This window comes from Tachyglossus aculeatus, chromosome 1, assembly GCF_015852505.1.
Source record: "Tachyglossus aculeatus isolate mTacAcu1 chromosome 1, mTacAcu1.pri, whole genome shotgun sequence".
NCBI classification, from domain to species: Eukaryota; Metazoa; Chordata; class Mammalia; order Monotremata; family Tachyglossidae; genus Tachyglossus; species Tachyglossus aculeatus.
In genome coordinates, this window is record NC_052066.1 from 133,386,027 (window position 1) to 133,403,710 (window position 17,684).

Below are 17,684 nucleotides of genomic sequence, written 5' to 3' on the forward strand. Positions count from 1 at the left end.
CTCTTATCTGTTCCAGAGTGGATAGTGGCCGAGTCCTACTCCTCTGAACCCTTAATCGAACAATGGCATTTGAGAGCTTACTATGTGCTGAGCAGTGTACTAAGTTCTTGGGAGAGTACAGTACAACAGAATTAGCAGGCATGTTCCCGCCCATAACCAGCTTAGAGGGCCCCAGATTGAATTTCTATTTGGGACGTCATGATGAACTACCACAGAATACTTCTTTTGGCACCCACTAGTAGCTGAATTCCTTTCGCAACACAAACCAGAACAACTAACTCACTCTCACTCTCTCTCTCTCTCTCTCTCTCTCTCTCTCTCTCTCTCTCTCTCTCTCTCTCTCGGAACTTTGTATTTTTTCTGCCTTTTCTTTCACATAGTGACTTTATGATCCATCTAGAAGAGCACTATTGGGTATTTCCATACCCACCCTGTGGGCTGTTTTAATAAAGACATTGTTGTAGTGTAATAAGGATTTAAAAACATAGAATGATGAATACTTTTCCATGGGAGACTTTAGTTCAGTCAAATTAATAGATACTTCAGGGAAACAGGGATTTTCTTCCACCTAAATTTATTTAAATTATTTATTTAAATTTCATCCCAATAGGTTTTCAGAAAAATTTGGCCAACAACTCAATGAATCTAAAATTTGAAAAGCTTGAAATCATGGCTCTGAGTTGGCAGGGTATATTCTGAAGTTTCTGTAGATTCTTAGATGCAGTCTATAAGGGTTTGGGGCTTTTTCATTTAATATAACTTTATGTTTCAGGGTGAGCAAGGACATCCTGGATTTCCTGGCCTGCATGGAATACCAGCATCAAAGGTTAAAGACATCAAATGATTTTGCCACAGTATTTCTCTATTAGCCTTTGGAATAATTCAATTGTAAGCACTTTGAATGCAGGAATGATGTTCTCTCCCAAATGTTTAATGCTGTGATCTATATAAAGGTGATCAATAAAGTACTAGTGAATGATTGATTGATGGAATTTGCAACATTTCCAGAACCTGAAGCAATGTTTCACTCATAGTTTACATCTAATTAAATTCACTAATTTTAAAAATCAGTGATATTTGAGCACTTTGACTATTGTATTGATTCTATACCATTGTATTAATGCGTGTTGAAGCAAATGAACAAAGCCCTTGAATGTATGGGTAAAGAGTCTGTCATCTTTGACTCTGTTTTCTTTGTTTTCTGCCCTCCAGTATTATTCCCTAGTTATGTTTGTTTTGATTTCTCCTTATACCCATCTCCAAAAGCCATATGTCATTTTAATGTTAAATACTGATTTTCTTGAGGCTTACTGCTCCAGTATCTCTCTGAGATCACAATTCTCAGCAAAAGTTTGTTAGGCATTATAGATGGTCATAGTTTATAAATTAACTGAATTAAATGTTGCTAGTAATTTAGACATAATAGTAATTGATATTCCATTTCAAATAAATTACTATTTCCCATATTTTCTCTCCTAGGGTGAAAAGGGCCCCAAAGGAGAGAAAGGATTGCCAGGATTTTATGGGAAAAAGGAAAGTATAAATCATAGGAGGAAGCTGCTGTGCTTCACTTTCTCTCCAGCACAATATAATCCAATTGATATCTATCAAATCAGGTTCTCTCCTACCTCTACCTCTTAGGGACAAATGAGATGTGTGTGATAGAGAATTTATTTTAAATAAAAAAAAAATTCTGTGTGGCTGTTGGATTAGGGTATGGTTAGAACCCTTTACATTTTCCTTAATATTGGCTCTCAAAAAGACTGTCCATTTCTAAGCAGAGATCTTCATAATAATAATAATGATATTTAAGCACTTACTATATTTCAAGAACTGTGCTAAGCACTGGGGTAGATACAAGATGATCAGGTCCCACGTACAGAGTAAGGAGGGGAGACAACAGGTATTAAACCCCATTTTGCAGGTAAGAAAACTGGGGAACAGAGAAATTAAGTAACTTGCCCAAGTTCACATAGCAGACAATTGGCAGAGCCGGAATTAGAATCCAGGTCCCTTAACTCCCAGACCAGTCCCTTTTTCCTAGACCATGCTGCTTCCCTACACATGTTGTAATAAGATGGGCAAGGTCTGGAATCCTGTTTTTTCTTTTCTTAAAAATTCCAAACTCCCTTTGATTCCTCAATGTATAAATAAGTTTGTTTATTGAATAATCAATATTTTGAACTCTAATGGTAATATTGAGCATACACTGTATTGGGCTCTTAGTACAAGGGTACAGAGCCCTAACAAGCAGTTAATTACAAATCTTCCTGATCAGGTAATTTGGTTATTTTTACAAAATATGATGACTAATACTAAGTTTCATCTTTTACAGGGGGCAAAAGGTGAGAAGGGTGATCCTGGATTTCCAGGTCTACCTGGACGTGCTGTAAGTTATAGAGGAAATCTACCTCCCCACAGTATTGGTAAAACAATGTATTTAATGCATACTAATATGCATGCACTCTTCATTGCTACAGGGGGAAACTGGAAGAAATGGGAAGGATGGGTTCCCCGGCAGTCCTGGCTTCAAGGTATTTATAAAATATCTTCAGTCTGGCCTATGTAGATCTGGAAAATAGGATGCATATACCTAGTTAGTCAGTTTTTCCTATGAAAGAAAATGGGTCAGGGAGGTTGGTGTGAGGATATATGATTGCAGCTCATTAAAGTTTAAGGGAATTCAGCTTAAGCTGAAGTTAAAACACCAATTAACCTTTAAGATAGCAACACAAAGTGTAAGATTTTTTCACTCATGGTGAGGAAAGGAAGGCACTTCTAATGAGTGCTGTCAGGTCAGAGATTCTATCTCCTTTGGGAATGAGAAGATCTCCATTCCCAGGGTGACTTCACAACATTCTTCTCTTGTAGGTCGATGGAGGAGTCTTGAGGGGCTTAAGTGGTTGCTTCCTAGAACTATGTTTTCCTAGCTACTCCCGGTCCCCAGTTACTCCTCAGGGAAGAGGAGAAGTGGAGAGAGATCAGATGGGTGGTTTGTCAGGCTGTTGGTTGGATCTGGCATTTCATAGAATTGGAAAGTATGTATACCTAGATGTTGGGGACTTCAGAACTGTATCAACATAGAGGTTCTACGTTGTCAGAAATAATCTCCATGCCGTATCCTTGAATGGTCACCTCCGAAGAAAATTCTGGGTTTGACGTCCAATCTGATATCTTGGAAATTAAGTAATATTTTTCACTTAAATTATATTTGCAGCCAGAAGCCCTTAAGCCGTATTTAATAACTTCATGAGATTGAATTCATATACGATAGTCAAACAGTGACTAAGTAATATGATTCTTCTCCTCCTACCTTACCTTGCTGATCTCCTACTACAATCCTTCCCTCACACATTGCCCCTCTAATGCCAACCTACTCACTGTTTCTCTGTCTTGTCTGTCTCATCACACATACCTTACCCACATCCTCCTCTTGGGCTGGCCTGGAGCTTCCTTCCCAATAATTTCATTCATTCAACCATATTTATTGAGCGCTTACTGTGTGCAGACCACTGTACTAAGCGCTTGGGAAGTACAAGTTGGTAACATATAGGGACGGCCCCTACCCAACAACGGGCTCACAGTCTAGAAGGGGGAAACAGACAACAAAACAATACATGTAGACAGGTGTCAAAATCATCAGAACAAATAGAATTAAAGCTATATGCACATCATTAACAAAATAAATAGTAAATATATAGAAGTAATCGAGTAATAAATCTGTACAAATATACAGGTGCTGTGGGGAGGGGAACGAGGTAGGGTGGGGGGAATGGGGAGGAGGAGAGGAAAAAGGGGGCTCAGTCTGGGAAGACCTCCTGGAGGAGTTGAGCTCTCAGTAGGGCTCTGAAGGGAAGAAGAAAGCTAGTTTGGCAGATGTGTGGAGGAAAGGCATTCCCCTTCCCCACCTTCAAAGCCTTATTACAATTACTTTTTCTTCAAGAGGCCTTCCCTAAGTCCTAATTTTCCCTATTCACCCTCCCTTTTGTATCAGCTATGAATCTGTACCCCTTAACCTGATATTTGCTCTACAGGACTTTATATATACTTTCACGCTCCCATTTGGAAAGAGCAGGGTCCTGGGAGTCAGAAGGACCTGGGTACTAATTCTAGCTCTTACACATGTCTGCTGTATGACCTTGGGCAAGTTGCTTAACTACTCTGTGCCTCAGTTTCCTCATCTGTAAAATGGGATTGACTATGAACCCCATCTGGGACAGAGTCTGTGTCCAACCTGATTATCTTGGGTCCAGCCCAGTGCTTTGTGCAGTGCCTGGCAAATAGTAAGCACTTAAGAATTACTTGAATTATTGTTATTATTATTGTGAATAATAATAATAATAGTAATAATTTTAATGTCCATTTCCCCCTCTAGACTGTAAGTTCCCATGAGTTGGGATTGTATCTACTATTGTAGATTAGCTTGTATCTACCCCAGCACTTAGAACAGTGCCTGGCACGCTGTAAACATTTACCAAATACCATAATTATCATTAATAATCATTATAATATGCTTCCAAGTGCTTAGTACATTGTTCTACATACAGGAAGTGATCAATAAATACCATTGATTTATAATAAGTAATTTTGAATCAAACAAAGTTTAATATTGAGCTGGAATATTGTTAGAAGCTTTATCTAGTGCCCTGTTGTGTGTTCTTTATGCAAGTTAAAGTCTTTCCATGTATTCCTATATTTTGGTGGGGGGGGGGGGGGGTGGGGGGAATTAAGGTATCCAGTCTGTTTCACCTGCAGGTCAGTTTGGTGTAGTAAGACAACTTGGTCTTCATTTCTGTACCCCTTCTACAATCCTTTAACATCGCCTTCATTCTGAAATTTGGTCATATTGCTTTAGCATCTGTTCCTTATAAAACTTAAATTCATTGAGCCTGTAACTATCTAGGTCAGTGAATTTAAAAAAAAAAACAGGCTGTTTTTAGTGGAAGAATTTTCAACAATCTCTCGGGTCTATTACAAATGAATATTTATTTGAAACTACATCACATAAATATTTGCTTCCACACCCAGGTGATTCAGAATGAATTCAGTAGCCCATTTTATGTAGATAAATGTCCATGTTGAGCATGGCAGACAGAGAGTTTGGGGAAATCATTAGGCCCTCAAGACTTTTAAGCCCTGCCACATGCACAAAGCATGTGGAGAAGGAGCATGGCTTAGAGGAAAGAGCACGGCCATGGGAGTCAGGTCATGGGTTCTAATCCCGGCTCTGCCACTTGTCAGCTGTGTGACTTTGAGCAAATCACTTAATTTCTCTGTACATCAGTTACCTCATCTGTAAAATGGGGATAAAGACTGTGAGCCCCACGTGGGACATCCTGATTACCTTGTATCTATCCCAGTGCTTAGAAGAGTGCTTGGCACATAGTAAGTGATTAACAAATGCCATCATCATAACAAGCACACATACTAGTCCAACATAACAGCTCCTACAAAACTCCTTCAAAGTTCTATGCTACACATGAAACATTTCCTCAGGTGCCTTTTCGGATAAAGCTATTGGAAAGAAATTAAGATTGCATCTCCAGTGTTTGAGTCTACAGTGGTCATTTTCAGTTTCATTTATGTGAGGTATCCCAAGAAGGTTTCAGAGGAAGCTATATTCTCCTTTGTATACCTGAGTTTGAGGAGTGGGGAGCACCTGCCTCCCTCCCTCCATCCCTCCCAGTTTCTTTTAATTTGGGGGCTCACTGTCAGTGAATTGGTTAGTGCGTGCAGCAGCAAATAACCTTAAAAAAATACTTCCTGGCTCCACCCTCTCTGCTTCTGGCCAGTCTCCTCCTGGGACTGCCTAACCCAGGATGTTCCCTGGGTAGAGTGACCATGAATTGAACTGCTCCTTCCAAATATGGAGCAACTCTCTCCCCATGTGTTTGTCAATGCTTCTGGATGTGGGAGTGTGTGTTTAGGCTAGCCCACTCTTCCTGCCCTAAAAGAAGCAATCTTTTGTTCAGAATTATGCTCAATATTTCAACTTGTTTTTTCATCCTAATATCCCTGTGTGGACCCACTTTAATATTTGGGAAAATGGTACAATTACCCAGGATGAGGAGCATCCTTTGTCGCCATATGACTTCTGGCACACATGTTCATGCACATGAACAACTCCCCTTGTGCCCCCTCTTCTACCGCCCGCCCCCACCATCCTCACCCACCTACTTTCACCAAGCAATCAAGCAATAGTGTTTATTGAGCAGTTACTCTCAGACCACTGTACTGAGTACTTGGTAGAGTACAATGAAGCTAGATAAGCAATGTAGCCAAGTAGATAGAACATGGTCCTGGGAATCAGAAGCACCTGAGGTCTAATCTCATCTCCACCACTTGTCTACTGCATGATGTTGAGCAAGTCATTTCATTTCTCTGTGCCTCAGTTACTGCATCTTTAAAGTGGGGATATCCCCATGTGGGGCATGGACTTTGTCCATCCTGATTATCTTGTATCTACTCCAGCACTTAATATATAGTACCTGCAACATAGTAAGCACGTAACAAACACCATCAGAAAGAAAGGAGTTTATTTTCTAGCTGAAAAACAGTACTAAAATAAATTATATGTAGAAGGAAGCTGAGTTTAATGCTTAATCAGTGACATTTATTGAGTGCTTACTATGTGCAAAGAGCTGGACTAAGTGCTTGCAAGAGTACAATGCAACAGAATAAGCAGACACATTCTCTGCCCATGATGACTGTACAGTCTATTGAAGGAGACACCAATATAAATAATTTATAGTATATAGTTTAAAGGTATGTACCTAAGAGCTGTGGGGTTGAGGGTTGGGAGAATATCAGAAGGCGTCAGAGAAGCAGTGTGGCTTAGTGGCAAGAGCACGGGCTTGGGAGTTAGATGACATGAGTTCTGATTCCAGCTCAGCCACTTGTCTCCTGTGTGACCTTGGGCAAACCACTTAATTTATCTGTGCCTCAGTTACCTCATCTGTAAAATGGGGATTGAGACTGTGAGCCCCACTTGGGACAACCTGATTACCTTGCATCTAGCCCAGCACTTAGAACAGTGCTTGGCACATAGTAAGCACTTACAAATAACAAAATTATTATTATTATTATTATTGTCATTAAATGGCCATAGGTCACATATCCAACTGAACAGATGACACAGAAGGGAGAGCAAGTTGGGGAAAAGAGGGCTTAATAGGGGAAGAAGGCCTCCTGGAGGAGATGTGACCTTAATGATGCTTTGAAGGTGGGGATAGTGGTGGTTTGGCATATATGGAGGGGGAGGGAGGTCCCAGTTGGCAGGGGAGAGGGGAGGGGAATGTAGGAAAAGGGTTGGTGGTGAGATTGGCAATATAAGAGTACAGTGAGTAAGATGGCACTAAAGAAGTGAAGTGTGTGGACTGTAATAGGAGATCTGTGAGAGAGGATGAGCTGATTCAATGCTTTAAATTCCGTGCACATGTTTAACAGGAAGCCATTGGAGATTCTTGAAGAGTGGGGACCCAAGGGCTCTATGCTTTTTAGAAAAAATGATCCCTGCAGCATGGGAAAGTATGGACTGAAGAGGGGAGAGACAGGAGGCTGGGAGATCAGTGAGAAGGCAGCAGCAGTAGTTAAGGCTGGATAGGATAAGTGCATGGATTAGCATGGTAGCAGTTTGGATGGAGAGGAAATGGAAGATTTTAGCAGTGTTGTGAAGGTAAAACCAACAGGATTTGTTGACAGATTATGTGGGTGGAATGAGAGAGATGAGTTGACAGCCATGCCTTATGTAAAGGTATTTCATTCATTCATTCTTTTTATTGAACACTTACTGTATGCAGAGCACTGTACTAAGCACAGGGGGAACAACAAGCTCACAGTCTAGAGCTCCATCCAGAGGTGGTGGCAGGGAGGGGGAAGAAGGGGATATTTATATAAATGAACTATGGGAAGTGAGTTGTGATACAGAAATGCTGAAATATCATTTAGAGGGGATATAGAGTGGAAATATGAAAAGTTAATCAGGAAAAGTTTCTTGAAGCACATGATTTTGAAGAGTTTTGAAGATGAGAAAGTCAATAATCAGATGGTTATTAAGCAGAAGGGAGTTCCAGGCAAAAGGGAGGATTTGAGCAAAAGATTGGCAGTGAGTGAGATGAGAATTAGGTCCCAAAGAAATGAAGTGTGTGAGCTAATAATGATATTAATAATTGTGGAATGGAAGTGCTTGCTGTATATACTAAGTACTAATCAGGTCAGAAATGGTCCCTGTTGCATATGGGGATCCCAATCTGAAGGAAGGTGGATACTGAATCTGTATCCTACATCTGAGGATACTGAGGCACAGAGAAGTTGATACTTTTCCAAAGTGACAAAGCAAGCAAGTGGTGGAGCCGGAATTAGTACCCAGGTCACATAATTCCCAGGCCCATATTCTTTCCACTAGGTCACTCCTTCTCAGGCCATGCTAGGTTGTAGTGGAGCAATAGTTGATTGGGTGCTGTAAACCCAAGGTTCACCTCAGTGCAGCCTCTGTTTTGGGCTAAAAATTGCAGTGGTGTTTGGACTGAAAGCAGGGACGAAACACTCCAGGAAGGGCAGGAGAGAATGAACTTTGAGCTTTGGGGTTCCTCTAGGGTACCTGTTCCATATGGGGATCCCAATCTGAGGGAAGGTGGGTACTGAATCTGTATCCTACATCTGAGGATACTGAGGCACAGAGAAGTTGATACTTTTCTGAAGTGACAAAGCAAGCCAGTGGTGGAACCAGAATTAGTACCCAGGTCACATAGTTCCCAGGCCCATATTCTTTCCACTAGGCCACTGTTTCTCAGGCCATGCTGGGTTGTAGTGGAGCGATAGTTGATTGGGTGCTATAAACCCAAGGTTCACCTCACTGCAGCCTCTGTTTTGGGCTAAAAATATTGCAGTGGTGTTTGGACTGAAAGAAGGGAAGAAACACTCCAGGAAGGGCAGGAGAGAATGAACTTTGACCCTTGGGGTTCCTCTGGGGTACCTCAGGGTGGAGAGTGTCACTAGGCCAACTTCCCTCCCTTTATTTAGTGGGGAGAGACAAAGGGTGGAGACGAGAATATGTTAGTACATCCAAGGGGATGTACTGGCATATCGTGCATGGCAGCAGACTTTGGATTCAGGTGAAAAATGAAGTATATAGAACAAGGCAATCCCTCAGGGAAGCTGTGATCAGACTGGGAAATTGGTGTTATGCTACATGTTCACGTCACCAAATCAAAGGCACACTCAGGGGAAGCTCCATGCTCTTTCTGAATGATTTAGGAAGGAAAACAAAAACTGCTGCAGCTGTTCTGTTCATGGATTCTTCAGCTGAAGCATCTCATTGTTTGCAAGCCTTAAAAATTCAGCATTATATGATCATGTGGAAGAAAAGGTGTGCTGAACGAACTTGGCTCAATAGTATATTCTAGCTGACTGCCTTTGCCCTATGTCCATCATTTTGCATAAAAGGATTACATGAATAACTCCAGTGCTTTTAAATGCTGTCTTTACATAATGAATTGTAAAACTAGCATTGGCTAGACCAAGCGTCACATCCTCACATGCGCAAAATAGAAAAAATTGGCAACAAATGAGATACATGAGTATTTCTATGTATAAATATATTTTTATTTATCTCAATTTTAAGCAAGAAAAGTGCCCCCAAATTCATACATTGACTATCCATAATCTGGTAGAATGTCAACAAGTGTAAAGATTTTTAAATAAACTTAGAGGCAGTATCAAAATGCTGTCCCTTTTATTTCATTTTATTTTAATATTTGAAAATGAAGTATCTATATTTAATCACATTTTTGTGGTAGGTATCTCCTTCCACTCTCTCCTGAATGTTACCATGACCACAAACTGCATTATTCCCAGTTCATTTATTACTTGTGGGTAGATCCCAAAGACCGCAGTACCAAAGAAAAACATACTTAATACAATTTTCCTAGATCTGTTTCAGGTTAAATTTCCTCTTATTTTGTGGTTTGTTGCAAAATGAGTCATTCTCTGAAATTAGATGGAGAAACTTGATTTAGAAATAATTTTGAGCATGAAATCCCTTAAATCATTTTATGTTAAGAAGGAAATTTAGAAACATAGCAAAATTAATGCATTTGTGGATAGAAATGTGCTGTTCTTGTGCAAATTATTTAGGGCTATAGTCCTGAAAACTTAGATTGAGCCTGAAAGACCTTTGGCAGAGCTACTCAAACTAGAATGGTGAGGCAGCAAGTCTAGTGGTTAGAGCCCAGGCCTGGGAGTCAGAAAAACATGGTTTCTAATCCTGGCTCTGCTGCTTGTCTGCTGTGCGACCTTGAGCAAGTCACTTAACTTCTCTGTGCCTCAGTTGCCTCATCTGTAAAATGGAGATTAAGAATATGAGCCCTATGTGGGACATGGACTGTGTCCACCCTGATTAGACTGTGAGCCTGTTGTTGGGTAGGGATTGTCTCTGTTACTGGATTGTACTTTCCAAGCACTTAGTACAGTGCCCTGCACACAGTAAGTGCTCAATAAATATGATAGAATGATTACCTTGCATCTACCACAGCACCTAGAACAGTGTCTGACCCATACAGTGCTTCGCGCACAGTAAGCGCTCAATAAATATGAATGAATAGTAAGTGCATAACAAATAGTAAGCGCTCAATAAATATGAATGAATAGTAAGTGCATAACAAATACCATTTAAAAAAAAATGGGCACCCAACTTTCAAGTAGAAATGTGGTCCTCAGTCACATCATGCTTTCTGCCACCTGATACAGGATTGACACTGGAGAAATTGAGCAATAAAAAATGATGAATTCAAAACACATATCTAGTTTGATATTGTTGATAAAAATCACTACTTTGAGTTACTAACAGGCTAAATAACTGGAGACAAAACTACTGGCCCATTAGAGCTATTTTTCTTCTTCTTTGGCCTGGTCCCCAAAATGCCATGGCATTTGCCAGTTAGGACACTGATATGCTAAATGGCCCAAAAGGTAGAAAGGTAGGCAAGTTATTGGAGCTCGCTTGAGACAAGAGGACAGCAGCCTATTAGGGTTTATTCCCCACATATTGCTGGTTGACCTAGGCCCAGTGCCCAGGAACTTACAACATTTCAAACAGGTTGCTTTCACATATCTAGTTTGGAGATCCTGATGCCTCCTTATCCATTCATGTTAATCCATGCTAAGGGGAAAGGCACATCCCAAATGCAGTAAATTATTTTAAATATGGGTTCTGAATGCATATTAAATTATTGTTTGTGATCTTTAAAGATTACCCAACAGTTTCTATTGGGTTAATAGCTCCCATCCCTCTTCCTACGCTCTATCACAACAATAATAATAGTAACTGTGGTATTACCATGTACCAAACACTTCACTACAAGATAATCATACCAAATTGTGAACTCTATGTAGGACAAGGACAATGGGGATTAAGAGCATGAGGCCCATGTGGGACACAGACTGTGTCCAAACTGATTTGCTTGTATCCATCCCATAGCTTAGTATAGTGTCTGACATGTAGTAAGTGCTTAACAAATACCATTAATTATTTATATTACTCTCTAAAGTAGTCTAGCCCTGTTTCTGACATACACAAGGGGAGGGAATTAAAGAGAGCTGGAAGACAGTAAGTGGACTTTGTCACCTACTTCTTGTATTTTTCAAGTTTTAAGCATTTTGATGAACTGCAATTTAGCAACTGACAACAGATATTTGACATTATTAATTTGTATCTTAAATACAGCGACATTTTGATAAACTCATTCATTCAAACATATTTATTAAAAGGTTACTGTGTTCAGAGCACTGTACTAATTGCTTGGGAGAGTATAATATAACAAACAGACACATTCCCTGCACGCAATGAGCTTACAGTCTAGAGAGGGATACAGACATTAGTAAAAATGAATAAATTATAGATATGTACATAAGTGCTGTGGGGCTGGGAGGGGGCGGAAGAAAGGGAGCAAGTCAGGGCAATGCAGAAGGGAGTGGGAGAAGAAGAAAGAAGGGCTTGGTCAGGGAAGACCTCTTGGAGGAGATGTGCCTTCCATAAGGGTTAAAAGGTGGGGAGAGTAATTGTATGTCGGATTTGAGGAGGGAGGGCTTGTTCCAAGCCAAAGGCAGGATATTGGTGAGGGGTCACTGGCCTAGCTTTTATCTGTAAGGAAGGAGCAATTGGCTCCCAAAAGTGATAAAACAGCTTACTAATTACTGAGTCAGTCAATTTGTAGATTATACTGCTGAAAGTGAAGGCCACCTTCTGGTATTGGTTGTTAGAAATGACAATTTGCTGTAGACATCTGAGTTTAAGTTCTGTAAAGAATGTATTTGCCCTAATTACTAATTAATGGTGTGGTCCTTTCTGGTTCTTTTAAAGTCTCTTTATATATCTCTGGGAAGTAATGAGGAATAATCTACATTTATTAACCCAGCCTCCAAACTATTTTCCTACTTGAATACTTTGTTAAAGAACAAGAATGTTATTTGAGTGTTGAAACAATCAATGCCATTTATTGAGTGCTCACTGTTTGCAAAGCACTGTACTAAGTGCTTTGAAGAGTACAGTACAGTTGCTAGTCATGATCTGTGATTTCAAGGAGCTGAAAACTCAATCAATCAATCATATTTATTGAGTGCTTACTGTACTAAGCGCTTGAGAAGTACAAGTTGGCAACATATAGAAACGGTCCCTATCCAACAGTGGGCTCACAGTCTAGAAGGGGGAGACAGAGAACAAAACAAAACATATTAACAAAATAAAATAAATAGAATAGATATGTACAAGTAAAATAAATAAATAAATAGAGTAATAAGTATGTACAAACATATATACATATATACAGATGTTGTGGGGAAGGGAAGGAGGTAAGGCGGGGGGGATGGAGAGGGGGAGAGGGGGACAAACTCACATATGTTTCTTTGTCAACTCATTTCATAGGGAGAAATTGGGGAGCAGGGTGCTCCAGGACTAGAAGGACACCGAGGAGAACCTGTGAGTACTTTGAATGTAATTCCTGAAAAATGGTGTAACATTGCCCACAACATAATGATGTTTCAAGTTAACACCTCCAGTTCTGCAGTGTAACTGTATTTTCTATATTGAAATGATTAACCAAAAGATATATTTTTTCAGATTCACAAATTATGTATTATACCTAATTGAAAGTCATAAGTAATCAAAAATAGGTAATGTTGTATGTTTTATTGTATTTGAAAATATTCACATTTGGAAATGCTCATGATTGTTTCCAGTTGTGCTTATCTTTTTGGAAAATTCAAGGAAATGTCTATCAGTTATCACTTGAGGATTTTGCCTGAATCCAGTAAGATATAATGGGGAAATGTAGTTTTCTTACATTTCATATGGTGATGGAAATGTTAGCATTATAAGAAAACTTTTGAAAAAAGATTTTGAAAGGGATGAAATCTGAGTTTTGAACAGATTTACAAACTAATGAAAGCTTTCCAACAGAACAGGAAGACTAAAAATGTCAATCTTAATAGCACAGAGTCCTTCAGAAAACTCAATCCTGGAGGCCACTGCTGTAGATTTGAGATATAATTTTAACTTTAACAATATTAATCTTTAGCAATTCCCCAGTCATTGGCTTAGAAGGGACTAAAATTACTATGTAATTATCTAATGTTTCCAATCCACAAGGTCAAGCCAATTAAAATGACATTTTGCATGATTCCAGTTAATGCTTATGACCATTCAGAAGGAAAGCAGAAGGAATTTTGGAAATTAAGGCTAATTTTAAATTTTCATGGCAATTATAAAACCAATCAATATTATTTATTGAGTTCTTACTCTGTGAGGTTTTTGAAAAGTACAGTAAATTTAGTAGGCATGGTTCCTGCCCTCAAAAACCTAAAACATAGTGTGATACATTAAAATCAAATACATGTATGAAGAAGCCATAAAGTATGCTCTAAGTGCAGTGGGGGCTATCATCTAAGTGGCAGGTATCACAATAGTGGTGAAATGGCAGTTACTAATAATGATGGCATTTATTAAGCACTTACTATGTGCAAAGCACTGTTCTAAGTGCTAAGGGTTTACAAGGTGATCAGGTTGTCCCATGGGGGGCTCACAGTCTTAATCCCCATTTTACAGATGAGGTAACTGAGGCACAGAGAAGTTAAGTGACTTGCCTAAAGTGACACAGCTGACAATTGGCAGAGCTGGGATTTGAACCCATGACCTATGACTCCAAAGCCCATGCTCTTTCCACAACATGGTGCTTCAGTTAGAATATAGAATAGTCATGGAAGCCTCCTTGGAGACAATGCTGGTTTCAGAGGGGCTTTGAAGATAGAGGAGAGCAGTGATCTGTTGAATATATAGGGGAGGAAGTTCCAGGCAGGAAAGAAGATCTGAGCAAGAGGTTAGTGGTGAGAAACAAGAATGAAGTATTTGAGTAGATTGGCTTGAGAGGAATTATAGTGGTAGGGGAGAGAGGATGAATAGAGTGGCAGAAAACTGGTTGAGAACCTTGAAGTGAAAGTTTCTGCATCACATGTGCACTTTGGTCTTTACCCCTTAAGCAGTTTGATTTTTATCACCTCACCCCCACAGCACTTCTGAACATATAAAGATGTAGTTAATTTCCACATCAGTCTCCCCATACTGTAAACTCCTGTGGGTAAAGATTGTGTCTACCAACTCAGTTGTATTCTCTCAGGAACTTATTGCAGTGTTTTGCATGCAGTAAGTGATTCAATGAATATCATTGGCTTGTTGATTCTGGAGTTTCTGCTTGAAGTGAGGAGGAATGGGTAAGCAATAAAGGTTATTGAGGAGTGGGGAGCATGTGCATAAAGTGATGTTTTAGAAAAATGATCCAGGCAGCAGGGTGGAGAAGTGTGAACTGGAGATGGAAGAGACTGGAGCCAGGTAAGCGTATTTGGAGGCTGATGCAGTAGTCCAGTTGGAATATAAGTGCTTGGACTAGCCTGTTTTGGATAGAGATGTAAAAAAAAAACTTGGCAGCATTTGCTGACTGATTATTGTTCTAAGACAGGTGTTAGAGATAATACAAAGGATGTTGACTTGAGAGGAGAAGAAAATGGTTTTGTCAGTAGGGATGGGAAAGTGAGGAGAAGATGATTTGGAGGAAAGATGAGGAATTAAATTTTGGACATATTGAGCTTGAGTTGTAGGGTGAACTTCCACTTCCAGTAATTTTTGGCAGGAAGAGTTACAACATTGTGGAGAAGGAAGGAAGTCAGAGCTTGATAAGTGGACAGATCTCCTTATCCTATGAAATGTCTAGATTTGTTTGTGTTTTTATATGAAGATGATACTACTATTTTCCCTGTTTGACACTAATGGGGGTATTTGCTTATGTGCCAAGCACAGTGCTGAATGCCATTGTATACGTGTTAATCAGGTTGGATGTAGTTCCTCTTTCACATCAATTGCATTTATTAAATGCTTACTGTGTGCAGGTCACTGTACTAAGTGTGTGACAGGGCATAACACAACAATATAAAAGACATAGGCCCTGCTCATAACAAACTTTCAGTCTAGAGGGGGAGACAGACATTAAATAAATAAATTACGGGTATGTGCATAAGAACTGTGGGGCTGGGAGGACCCAGTGGTGAATAAAGGGAGCAAATCAGGGTGATGCAGAAGGGAGTGAGAAAAGAGGAAATGAGGGCTTAGTCAGAGAAAGCTTCTTGGAGGAGATGTGCCTTCAATAAGACTTCGAAGATGGTAAGAGTAATTATCTGTTAGCTATGAAATGGTAGGGTGTTCCAGCCCAGAGGCATGACATGAGAAAGGGATTGGTGGTGAGATGAATGAGATCGAGGTACGGTGAGTAGGTTGGCGTAAGCTCCCATTCTAGGTAGGTGATACAGCAGGTATTGAATCCCCATGTTACAGATGAGGAAATGGAGGCACCTACAAATCAAGTGATTTGCCCAAGATCACATGACTGGCAAGTCATAGAGCCAGAATTAAGATCCAAGTTATCTAGCTCAAAAAACAAAACAGAATAGTATGTCCCCACTAGTCAAACTTTAAAATAATAGGGTACCTTTCTAGTCACTCGCCCAATTGGGTTAAACAGCACATTCTTCAGTGGACCTGGCCAGAGTTGAAATATTATATGAATTCACTATTTCATCTGTGTATTCAATCCATGGTATTAATTGTGTTCTTACTGTGTGCTGAGAATGGCACTTGTAGAGGAAAGGTATCTGGTAGAGCCCAGCCATGCAGATGAATGAAAGGAGTCAGTCACAATTTAAGGACACATTTTCAACAAGGGAATTCAACTGTAGGTTTGGGTGTGATCAATGAAGATTAGTTTCATCCTCATTCTAGGTTTTACCTTCAAGTAGAGGAGACTATTGTATTCTTGGAAACACTTTGATAATACTTTCTAAATTTAAAAAGTGCAAGTGGGAGAGAGCCCATGGATTTTTGACTTTTATAGCTTGGAATTAGCATTTGCCATCTTTGAAGGATGTTGTATTACTTAGCCAACAATTGAGCTCACTAAAAGGGATGAACCTTGGGGTTTGTGTGTTACTTCCATGATCCTATTAGGGATATGAGTCAGTATTTCAGGAGTACATATTTTCTCTTGGTGTACTATTCCCAAATACAACAAGCAAATATGTTATGAGCAATTAATGGAGAAATAGTTCCTTAAAATCATCCACTGAGCCTTGATTTTTATAATTTGTGAAGAGCTCTGGAAGCAAATTCAATTTGGGTATAATACATTCCTGGCACTAATTAGATGAAATGTATCCAAGCTGTCCATACATATAGTAGATTTAAAATTTTGGAGTGACTGATTTGGCCATTGTTAAAAGTACAGTAGTTAATAAACTCCACAGTGTTTAGATTAGAAAGGCAGAAACCCTGGACTAAATTACAGTTGAACTAATTAACCACAGTGTATGGAAGCCTAACTTAATCCATCCATATAAACAGAGTTTTAAACATGAATGGGCCTGTAGTGCTTCAAATTTCACATTCAGAATTAGTTTCTAAAAATTTCATTTCAATAAATTCACTTAGAAATTTCTATTAAATACCTCTGCTATAAGTTAAGGACATTGTTAATCAAAATGATGTTGAAAATATTCAAACTTGAAAGCAGTTTACTTAAAAACTAGTAAATTATATCTCAGTTGCTCAGTTGACTATCTGTGGGACTTCCTATATACCAAGAACTCCCCTTAAGATTTGAAGATGATGCTGTTGATGGTGAGATTTTTTTTTTAATCAGTGTTTGTTGGTTTGGCCAGTGAAAACCAAAGCTCATCTGACCACTCCTAGGCATCATGCACATGTAAAGATTGCTTTTTGCTGTGTTGTTGTATTCATTGCCTACCAATTCTAGTATTGAAATAATCTAATCTATAAAAAAACTCCAGTCATTCCTTGCTCTCTTGTATAGTAGATTCTTGATCATGTGTTTAGATCGTCATCTAGTTTACGAAGAGATCGGAGGAGCATAATAATAATAATAATAATAGCATTTATTAAGCTTTTACTACGTGCAAAGCACTGTTCTAAGCGCTGGGGAGGTTACAAGGTGATCAGGTGATCAGCCACGGGCGTTCACAGTCTTAATCCCCATTTTGCAGATGAAGTAACTGAGACGCAGAGAAGTTAAGTGACTTGCCCAGAGTCACACAGCTCATGTGTGACCCATGACCTCTGACTCTAAAGCCTG

General features: G+C 39.4%; 1 protein-coding gene across 1 annotated transcript in view; it reads left to right on the forward strand.

The window, feature by feature from the left end:
- The window catches only part of COL21A1 (collagen type XXI alpha 1 chain), a 165,843-nt gene that overhangs the window by 118,041 nt on the left and 30,118 nt on the right, over positions 1-17,684 (forward strand). The window contains exons 13-17 of the mRNA XM_038742664.1: positions 773-826; positions 1,480-1,533; positions 2,336-2,389; positions 2,481-2,534; positions 12,920-12,973. Coding sequence (XP_038598592.1) covers positions 773-826; positions 1,480-1,533; positions 2,336-2,389; positions 2,481-2,534; positions 12,920-12,973 — 270 coding nt within the window. The remainder of the gene's footprint in view (positions 1-772; positions 827-1,479; positions 1,534-2,335; positions 2,390-2,480; positions 2,535-12,919; positions 12,974-17,684) is intronic.